This window comes from Dipodomys ordii, unplaced genomic scaffold (genome assembly GCF_000151885.1).
Source record: "Dipodomys ordii isolate 6190 unplaced genomic scaffold, Dord_2.0 Scaffold28, whole genome shotgun sequence".
NCBI classification, from domain to species: Eukaryota; Metazoa; Chordata; class Mammalia; order Rodentia; family Heteromyidae; genus Dipodomys; species Dipodomys ordii.
This window is the reverse complement of record NW_012267244.1, coordinates 1388490-1400055: the sequence shown is the minus strand read 5'-3', so window position 1 is coordinate 1400055 and position 11566 is coordinate 1388490. Positions and strand designations below refer to the sequence as shown.

Sequence of the window (11566 nt, the reverse complement as noted above, 5' to 3'; positions counted from 1 at the left end):
ACAGGTCTTTAAGAAGGCCTTCACGTTTATTTGTCCCTCTGTCTGTAGCTCACTTCCTCATGACTATCCCTTTTTCTTTCTCTGCATGACTCTTTTCTCAACTCTTGTCAGGTTTATGCTGGAATATTACTGAATAAGATAGGGCTTCAACTGTCCTTTCCACAATAGCTTTTATATTACTTACTTTATTTTTATTTGCATACTTATTAGTCCATACTTTTTTGTTTTATTTTTAACTACTTTTTTTTTGTCTTTTCATTTTGGGTACTAGGGATGGAGCATAGCTACATCCCAGCCCAGTTATTTGGACTTTCTTACTTTAAGATAGTCTCTTTTTTTGGTCAGTCATGGGGCTTGAACTCAGGGCCTGGCCACTGTCCCTGGGCTTTTTTGCTGAAGGCTAGCACTCTTTTTTAAGCCACAGCTTCACTTCCCATGGCAGTATTTGTATTTTGCCCATTTTTCCATAGAATGTGAGCCCCATGACAGAGCAGAGATTTTTCTTTTGCTTAGCACTATATGCCCAATATATACAAGATGGCCTTACACCTAGGGTCCTTAATAAAGACTAGATGACTGAAGACTCTCCTTGGGGAGACAGATAAGATGACAAGTAACATGACTGCCAAAAGAGCCAGAGTAATATAGGATAATATAGTGTACAAATAAGGGAGTAGAGGAATGTATTTTAAGAGAAGTGTCATGCATTTCAAAGATGCTAGGGCTTGTGAAGGTAATGGCAGAAAGGGCCTGCCTGGCAGAAGGAGCATCTGAGAGCAGGTGTACCTAGTGTGGACATGTAGATCCAAAAAGTTAGACTCCAAAGCTTTGTTGATTAAATAATGTGATGTGTAATTTGCATCCTAGAAAGATGACTGGAGACTGGATTGAAAGGGGGGAATCTGGCTATAAACTAAAGGGAGAGAACACACAGTTTATTGTCCTCTGCTGTTAGATGCAAGGCCTCAAAGGAGACAGTCCTAGCAGAATGTCTAGCAGCCTCCTGGTTGAGCAATTAAATCACCCACAAGAAAGATACTGCCTCCCCTACCTCCCATCTGTTTGTACATTTACTTATCTAGCTAATATGTGCAAAGAATTGTGTCACAGTCATAACACAAAACTTAAGAGGTTGGGGGAAATTCAGAGACTAGCTTAGCCTATTCCAGGAGGATGATTTTATTTGTATCAATTTTTTGTGATATTTTTAAGTTAAAGGAGATTATTTTTATAGTTTATTAAAATGGACTTGTGTATTTCAGCTCTTGGATTCTCAAACTGCTCCAGTTTTCAAACCTGTCAGAACAAATTCTGAATAGGAATTTCTAAGAGACATACTGAATTATAAGGACAGTGCTATTGATTTAATAGCATTTTTGTAGTTATTAATTTACTTAGTTGATTAAAGACATCCCTGTGATTAAAAAGGCCTTCAACTAGTCTAGACATGTGCTTCAGGAAGCATATTATGGATGAGAAGACATGGGAAGGTTTCTTGAGGCCTTAGCTCATTCCTGCCTTTGATAGGAATTAATTTTAAGATTATCAGTTACCTTTTTGAGGGCCTCAATTTCCTCTTCTGTAAAATGGGAGATTTAATCTGCTATGGTTTTTAATTTAACTTACACATTTTAATTTCCTGGGATGCTTCAAAAGTACCGGCAGTAATTCCTGACTGTAGCAATCTTGGTTTTATTCCTCTGGTTGAAGCCCAGGTATTTTGTTGTTTGATTTTTTTTCCATTTTTAATTTTTTAGTTCAGGAAGTTAAGCAAGCAAAATTAACCCTGACAGTAGACTAATTGCATTGTACTTTTGTAGTGTGTGTGTGTGTGCCTTATCTTTTTTGATCAAGGCAGTTGTTCTACAACTTGAGACACAGCTCTTCTTTCAGCTTTTTGGTGGTTAATTGAAGACAAAAGTGACACAGACTTTCCTGCCCAAGCTGGCATCCAGCCATGACCCTCAGATCTCAGCCTCCTGACTAGCTAAGGATTACAGTATGAGCCAAAGGCACCTGGCTGAACTGTACTTATATGTGTAGATTTGCTCTTCAGATTATAGTACTTAAGTAATAAATTGAGATGCTTGACATCACTTGTGGAGCAGTTGCTGTATATAATGTGCTAGACACTGAGGGATATAAATTCTCTATTGTTGATTCTGTTGAAGAAACCAACAAACAAAAAACCATAAATGAAATTCCTCTTCTTTGTAAAAGGCCCATTTCCCCAAATCAAATCAATATTCTTTCTAGAATAGCAACTTATTATATATGTACATATATATGTACATATATAATACACATATCAGTTTTAAGAGTCCATTTGTAAGCGTATATTTCTAAGATCAAGATGGGATAGCATTGTTGGCATGTTGAGATATCTAAGCTAGACAAAGGTGAAAGTGGATGCTGCCAGGAAAAGAAAAAGGAGCAGGCTGCAGTGGAGAAACTTGTAGTCAAGGCATGATTATAGATGGGGTATCAGGACGGTAAGTTGAAACCACTTAAAAAGGTAGGTTTTAACCTGAATACTTAGATAGGGACTTTGCCTTTTATTGAGAAGCCAAGACAGAACATCATATGAGTAGCATACTCAAAGTTGTATATTAGGATGTATAATGTGAATGAATCAGAGAAAATGACCAGAAATATTGCAGTGTTCTCAGCAGAAGCTGAGTGGTAAAGCTGGACTGTGATAGAAAAATTAGAAAGAAAGTAACATTTTGTAGCAAGAATTAAGTGATTGATCTGTTCCATGTTGTCTGTTTTCTAGCTAGAATGCTCAATATTTGCTGACTGACTCAGTTAAATTGGACCACTTGAAACTGAAGAAGATTTGGCTAAGAAGCAACTAGAAAAAGCTATAAAAATCCTTTATAGAAGTTTGCCCAAGGGCTGAGGGAGTGGATCAAGAGGAGAGAGCCATGAGGCCATGGGTTCAAAACCCCCCCCAAATTTTTTTTGGCTGAATGAAATAAAGGAACAAAGCAGTGAGACTATTATCATAGAGGATTTCAAAAGAGTGATATTGGTCGCTTGGAAACTATTTGTTCCGTGATACAGTTATGAATTGAAGGACAACCTTTATCTCTACAAAGGAAGAAAGTGGATTAACCACTGATTGAGTACAGGGGCACTGACACATTGACTTAAAAAGAATGGGTTTATAAGGTCAGAATGCTATGTAATGATTAACAAAGTCTCACGGTGGGATTTTACTGCCAAGATGGGATTTTTCTTTTGTGACAGTATTGGGGTGTGCTATGCCTTAGCTTTTTTTCTCAAGGCTGGTGCTCTGTTACTTGCGCCAAAGCTCCACTTCTGGCTTTTTTGGTGATTAATTGATAAAAGTCAAAGACTTTTATCTTTGAGATAAATTAGAATCAGCAAAATTTGATGATTTTGGGGCTGTTCCATAAACTGATAAAATTCCTTGTAGGGTGAGTTTTTCTAATATGTTTCCAGGACCCTCACCAGAAAAGATTTGGGGGTAGTCCGTTTGAGGACTTGCAGATCCCCTAGGATTCAGCATGTTTTATGTCTTATTTTATTAGTCTAGTTCATTTCCATGGTCAGGCAAGTTTGGTAACTTTTACCTACCTAGGCTTGTTCTTAGTCTTTAATTAATGGCAAATCTGGGATTGGAATGGAGCCCGGTGGTCCTGGCCACACCTATTGGACTCCAGCTGCTGCTTGTTAGAGTGAAGGTATGAGCCTTTCTACTCAGCAGTTTTCATACTTGAAAGACTCAGTGTATGTTTCCGTGACTCAGCATCTGAAACAAGGCCATGTAAATATTTCCCTTCTCTTTTAATTTAGATAGAGGGAATTAGCTTGGTTATTAAGATGTGTTTCCCATCCTAATTTTGTTTCACAGTAGCTGAAGAGTGGATAAGGAAAATTAATCTTGGGTAGAATTCCAACCAATGAACAGAATAGACAGGTGTGACTCTAGTGATAGAGTGCCTGAGTAATCAAGTGCAAGGCTCTGAGTTCAAGCCCTGATATGGCACCAGAAAAAAAAAAAAAGGAGTCTATGAAGCACCTGGTTCTACAGGCATATTTTAACAAATCTACTACTTAGAAGATGTTTCCCAGAATAGTTCTTCCAGTATTCTCTGAGAATAGGTTTTCAAACTTTTTGTTCATTCCTCATTCCTAGAAATCTTGATTGAGTGATTCACAAACTTTTGTCTGTGTCAGAACTATCACGAGGGCTTCTTAGAACATAAATGCATACTTTATAGGAAAATTCTAGCTGACTCAGAGTTTGTTTGGTTTTTTTTTCCTGTTGTTCTTTAGGCCTGTGGTGGTACCCCACAATTTGCATTTTGAACCAGTTCCTGGGTGATACTGTTGCAGACACCATTCTTCGAGACCCACTGCTCTAAATTTTTAAGCTACCTAGGCAATTGCATCCAGGGTTGAGAACTGGTTATTTTGAAGGTTGGCTCTATGATTCAGTAAATATGAATTCTTTTAGGCTTTTGGATCATTCCAAGGGTAGATGGTAAAATTCCAAAGAAGTGGCCTGTTGTTAGTCATAGGAGGTGTTCCTCATTAATTAGCAAATTTGAAAGGAGTAACAGCAATGATCTTTAGTCCAGGTAAGACAATCCAGTGACAAGAGCAGCAGCTGAGTGAGATACTCACCCTGTGTGATCTTGAATGCAGGACAAGTGGTTTGATAGGAAATGACACTAAGCCAAGTGAGCAGAAAAAACAAACCCCTACTTCTCTTTTCGGGGGTTCTGAGGACAAACCACTGCTCTCTTGGGCTTTGGCTGTCACAGTTACATGATGTTCAGCATTATCCTTGGGAGGAAAATTGTAAGAAATATTTGTTGCAGTCATTGCCTCATTTGAATGTAGAATTTTTGAATGTAGAATTCCATTGAAAGAGCCCCTTAAGTGCATTGCCACCTGAGCCCACTGATACAATAAGTCATAGTTCAGACATTTCAGAAGTTCAATAGAAAGACTTGAGTATGTGATAAAATTACTGTTCCCAAAGTTTACATAATTTATCTTAGCTTTAGTTGAACAATTTCAGGGGTTTTCTCAACTTCTTTGGTGAAGGGAGTCTTGAATAGACTATACTGTAGTTTGACCTTGAAATATATCCCCACTCTCATGTGTTGAAAGCTTAGAACCAAGTGAATGATGCTGTTTTGTGTGAATTTGGAAACTACTAGCTGGAGAAAGTAGGTCACTGAAAAACGTGTCTTTGGAGCCTGTGTATCATCCCCAGCCTGCTTCCCTTCTGTTGCCTTTCCATGACATAAATTCCTCTGCTCCCCCATTCCCCCTTTGTCTTAATAGAGTGGACCTCCTTCAAAACCATGAGAAAAAAATAAATCCTTCTTCACTTCAGTTATTTTTCTCAAGTATATCTTACAGGGATGCAAATCTAACTAACACAGACCCCTTCATAGTCTTACTGGTCCAGTTCCCAATTTTGAGAGAAAGCTGTTGGACTAGAACTCAAGAAGTCTTCCTACCATTCAAATTCTAGGGTGAAGAACTCATTTAAAAAATTAGGGTATTTATAGTTAATGATGGTTTTCAAGTTGCTACAAACAAGATTCCTCCTTGTCTTCCCCTGTGCTTTCCTGAACCTGATATACTCTTGCCAAACCCTAGAAGGATGGAGAGAGTTGCACCAGTTGGCTGTGTAGGTATTCAGGCAGCATCACAGAGGAGACCCAGAATCAGCCTTCCACTGAAAATGTGGCTGAACATGAACAGTTCAACTATCAATAGTCACTTATTTCTTTACACATCTTGGTTTACCAAGAGTATTTTGAGTCCACTCCTTATACAAGGTAGAGTTGTACATTTAGCTCTTAAATGTTGGTGTCTCTTTATATATGATGAAGTAATTGTATTATTAATTGTGTTTTTCAGGATTTGCCTGCTGTCCTCCTGAAACTACTTCTGATGGCTGGGAATAAAGGAAGAGGACGTGCTGCTTATACCTTTAATATTGAGGCTGTTGGATTTGGCCGAGGTGAAAAGCTACCTGATGTAGTTTTGAAACCACCCCCACTATTTCCTGTAAGTACATTGACAGCTGACTTCACACAGCTTACTTTTTTATGTTTCAGAGATAATTAAAAATTCTATATATGCCTTGAATATTAAATGCCACCTTATTCTTTCTTACACTTAAGTTACATACATGAGTTATATACTCAAGTATAAGAAGGTAAATGAGTGTACTTCCCTGGTAGCTGTCTGTGATAGCAGGAACACACCAACTCACTCAGCCTTTGTTGAAGGACTTATATCAGTAGAAGGTCCTAACATATATATATATCTAAAGTCTAGATGTTCCTCTTAGATGTCTGCTTTTTACTGTAGATAATAAGCCATGTTCATACTTGGTGAAACCTAAAAAACTCAAGTATTTCAGGTATAGGAATAACATTACTGGAAGTTTTTCAAAACTAGCTCTTCTCCATATGTGAGATTACTTTTAAAACAATTTAAAGTTTCTGACATCTGATATTTCCCACCACAATCTTTTTCATGTCCTAGCTAGGCTGACTTTATTTCTCTCTCAGGGATTTATCTCTGTAAGTTTCCTGTCGGGAACTTTCTGTGCTCCTGTGTTTGTCTGGATGGCTACTTGGTTTTGTACACGCCTCTGCTCAAATATGACTTTCTAAAAGGCTATGTATACTTTCATTATGTAGACTAGCAACTGCCAACTTCCTTGGGCTCTTGTTAGTCATTCTTCCTCTGCCATGTTACTTGTAAACTACGAAATTGAATCTTACTACATTGGTTTATTCATTGTATATTTCTTCCTCAGAAAGAAAGGTCCATGTGTGTAGGAGTTTTGACTAGTTCCTCAGGATATCTCCTGTTGTCTACACATGTTTGTACCTGCATATATATGTAGAAATGCTGAATCCAAAACTCCCATTTGGCCTTTAATCTTTATATGGCTTATAAACCATTCATGTCTTAATTCATTATAAAAAGAGAAAGTATTGATAATACTTAAAAGGAGACAGAGGATATTGAATATTGGGTTGATATAAGTTTAGTAATCATTTCCTACAAGATTGATGCCTTTATTTATTTATTTATTTATTCATGACCAGCATGGAGCAGTTTACTTCCAGCTTTTTCTGTGATTAATTGGAGATAAGAATTTCACAGACTTTCTTGCCTGGGCTGGCTTCGAATTGCCAGATCTCAGCCTCCTGAGTAGCTAGGATTACAGGCATGAGCCATTCATTTATTTTTATGTGACCATTCCGACTTATAACATCACCACTAATTGAAATTAGCAGGAAATAATGCAGTTTCTCTCATTTGGTTGCCTTACTTTTTCAAGTATGGAATCATTTGATCAACAGATACTATGGCAAAATGATTGCCAATGTGTACATTAGAGTCAATAGAAAAGTTATGCATTTTCCCTACTTCTAAAATAAGAGTAAATTAGGAAAAGGTTTATAAAGTTAAATGGATTACAGAAGCTCAATATCTTTTGAGCTGACTGTAAAATTCAATGATGGTAAAACGAAGTTTTTCATTTACACTGGCTTTTTGTAAAATGTAAATGGAAAGATATAAGAATGTTTAATTTATGAAAATTAACTTTGTCTTTTGATTTAAATAAACAGGATACAGATTATAAACCAGTGCCACTGAAAACAGGAGAAGATGAAGATTATATGTTGGCCTTAAAACAGGAATTGAGAGAAACAGTGAAGAGAATGCCTTATTTTATCGAAACACCTGAAGAAAAACAAGGTGGGTATTGGATTGTTTGGTAATGTGGTTTATTATCTGTAGGTGAAACAATATTTTTGCAAAAGATATGTAATCATTTAATATTGATTCATTTGATTAAATTAGAGATGACCATCCAACTTGAAAAGAAAATAATGGCTAATTTAATAAAAGCTACTTTAGACTTTTTGGTATTTTTGAAACAACCTTTTAAAGTAAAAGTTATACATAGTTAATGGAAATTATGAGAACTATGTCTAATAGGTAAAAATTACCCAGGTTTTTACTATGTCTAGTAAGTAGCTATATATATGTATGTATGTTTGTATATTCTGATTTTTTTCTTCAGTGTTTTTCTTTACAAAATTGGGTCTATATTACTTTATGTCTTTCCTTTTTTACTCTATAATAATCCCCTTCATACTTAAGTTTTAATAACTTATTCTATTACATGAATATAAAATTATTATATGTAACCAATCTCTACTGTTAGATTTAAATTTGTTTCCAGTTTTTGTTCATATTTATAATGCTATAATTATTGTAAGTATACATATATTTTAATTCATGTCTGATTATTTAATATTTAGTTTACATTTTTTAACAACTTGGAGTTTTTATTGTTTATGTACTTGATGTAATAGACGATATGAAACACATATTCATTGCTGATTCTAAGAGCAGAAAGGAGAAATTACAATTAGAGAACATTCCACAATCTCAGACTGGAACGGGAGGTGGTTTTAGGAAGCAAACTCCTGAGTAGTCATTTAGCACAATGGAACTGTATTGATTTTCAGTTTCTTCCATTGTTGAAATTAGAGGGATCAATATCACCCTTGAGTTCTCAAAACACCATCATTAAAACATGAGAAATTCATACAGTATCATTTCATTCCATTAGTATTAAAAATGCATTTGCTTTTTCCTCTCTAAAGATTTAGAATTGGCTAAAAGTCAAAGTTACATAGTGATATTACATTTGTTTATAAGAAGCATTTAGACAAGTTCATTTAATCTTTGAAGTATATCTACAAGTATATCTACTTGAAGTATAATGGCTTCATAAGAGATCTTTTACTTCAACAATACTGATTTTTTTTAAATTTTCATGATTATCTTGTATATTTGAGTTTAGAAATGAAATTTAAGATTTTGTATATAAAAATATAGGACCAGATGAACTAATATAGGTTTTCTTACTAAAACAGTAGTGCAGTATACACTTTATTCCTTTACAATTAGTTCTCTCTAGGTTATGGAGCATAATTTCCTAACTCAGTGTGGTAAGTAAGTGCATGTCTGATTTGGAAGTACATCAAATCATTTGAGCATTTGTGTGAGTCTTTTATTCAGGGTCAGTAGGAACATGTTCTTGGCCTATGGGAGTAGTTGGTTTGAACCTGAATCAGGTGTACTTTGTCTTTAATAACAGTGTAATTACACAGTTAAATATACAGGAACATTTCCTTTTGTTTCTTTCAGGAGAAATCATTTGAATAGAATTTTCCAAATTGATACAATTAAATTAGCATGAAATGTTCATCTTCGTCTGTTTTTCCTTATGTAGTATGTTTAGAAAAACGCTGTGGTTGAAAGTAAAGTTGGTTTAAACGTAACGTATAACATTCATATATATGTATGTAAGTGCGCGCACACACACATACACACACAGAAGTTCTCTACTACAGAAAAATCAGTGAGCCAGGGCTGGGAAGGTGGCTCAGTGGTAGAGTGCTTGCCTAGCAAGCATGAGGCCCTGGGTTCGATTCCTCAGTACCACATAAAAAGCAAATAAATAAAAATTAATTTAAAAAAAATCAGTGAGCCAGCCAAGTTTTTTTTTATTGTGTTCATTTATTTACTTGTTTCTTTCTGTGGTGATAAGGAGCAGACTTGGCCTACGCAAGCCAGGCACGGTACCACTCAGCTACATCACAGCCTCATCAAAGGTTTTTAAAGTGTTGCATTTTGATTCAAAAAGGATAAGAGGAATTAAAAGTATAGGTAATAGAAAAACAGAATCTATTAAAAAGGGATTTGTAACCTGGGATCATTTAAATGACACAAATGTGAGAAAAGAAATGGCAAGTATTAAGGTGTGTTTGAAACCTGGAATCCAGAAATACAATGCGTATTTTAGGTTTGTGCATGCAGTCATTTGCAGTCAAAGAAAGTTGCCCATTTTGGGTAAATTTACCTTAAAAACCACTAAAATATGAAATAAAAATTGGAATTGCTATTCTTAATTTCCTCGTAAAATGTCCAATATTTTTCTCTTTGCTATTTATTCTATTATTTGTTTTTAGTTATCTTTCTCAGACACTTGATTGTATTACTTAGAAGCACTGTCTTGCTTATAAATAAGTCCCTGATTTTTTAGGTATATTCTTTGTTTTACCTTCTCTTTTTTAATGGCTAAACTTGTAAGCCACATTTGGTGATGAACAGTGCTTTCACACTGTGTGTGACAGTGTTGCTTGCCAACTTTGGCTGCTTGGAAAAGGGTCAGGGCCCTCCTCAAGGGAGTTTCTGTGGCAGAATGCACAAGTCAAATTTAAGAACCACAATTATGGCTCTCCTGATTCTGTCTCACTCATAGGTCATTGCAGTTTTCAGAAGTTGGCATAGAAGGTTTGTAGCTTGCTCTTTCATGGCCAAGACAGGTCCAACCTTTTCTACTATTACTCTTTTCTTTTTCTCATCCTGAGATCATTGAGGAAACTAACAAAATGATTATGTGTGTAGTGAGTGCTGGCGGTAAGCAAATAGCCTTCCATTCCCAATTTGGTTCTTGGTATACATTAGTTATATCAGGTTTAAAGATTAGGCATAGGAGGTCCGTTTCACAAGACAAAAATAAATGCTGAGTGAAACTTCCTCTACTTTGGGATGCCTGATCTGACTTTAGCCTTTCGTGAATATTCTCACAGCTTGTTATATTAAGAAAAATAGTTTAGGTTTATGTCCTTGCTCACTATTCTATCAAACCCAGATGTTTCACACTGTCTTCTTAAGCTTGTCATTGTCATTGAACTTCTTAGTTGAGGAACAACTCATATACAAATTTTAGGAGCTCACTGCAAGTGAAATGAGAGATGTTACCTGGTATTTTCAATGATTTTTAAAGACTGGCTTAAGTTTCTGTGTATTTTTGATGTTTCTAATGACTACTTTATGCCTTTTTCCCTAGATATTGAAAGGTATAGTAAAAGATACATGAAGGTATACAAAGAAGAATGGATACCAGGTAGAATAAAACAAACAATGTTAAATACTTTTAAATAACCATCTCCCTGCCCCCTACCTATCTTAGATTATCTATTTTGACTACAGGAAAACAAGAGTTTAGCTCTTTTTCTGTAGTTATTAATTGAGTAATGTAAATCTTTTGGAAGCTGAAAGGAAGATTCCTATCATGTAACAAAAGAAGATCTGAGGTATTTTATGGGATGTTCTTAAAATGCTTCTTATAAACCAAGGTCTTGCCAAACTCTTTTGGGCTTTTCAGTTTCATTAGCCACAAGTTTAATCACAATTTTAATTTGTTATACAGCCAAACACGTGCCTGTTTACTCCTCGATTATTTTAGAGCTTTTAAATAGAAAGCAAATTATTAATATTAAGGATATTTTAATCCAAGCTCATAGATTTTTGCTTTTAAACAGAGTTGTGGATTAGCTTTAATTTCTAACATACCTTTTCAATAGAACCATTCTGAGAGTTTTGTTTTCAGCATTCAAAAGTTTTATCTTTGGTATAGTCCAGGTGGAGGAGGTTGTAGAGGAAATCTCATTCAGCTGAATCACTTTGT

General features: G+C 35.5%; 1 protein-coding gene across 1 annotated transcript in view; it reads left to right on the top strand.

Moving 5' to 3' along the window:
* Polr3g (polymerase (RNA) III (DNA directed) polypeptide G (32kD)) overlaps positions 1–11566 on the top strand; it is a 25050-nt gene that overhangs the window by 2552 nt on the left and 10932 nt on the right. The window contains exons 2-4 of the mRNA XM_013015872.1: positions 5911–6060; positions 7644–7773; positions 10946–11002. Of these exons, the coding sequence (XP_012871326.1) occupies positions 5944–6060; positions 7644–7773; positions 10946–11002 (304 nt within the window). The 5' untranslated portion in view covers positions 5911–5943. The remainder of the gene's footprint in view (positions 1–5910; positions 6061–7643; positions 7774–10945; positions 11003–11566) is intronic.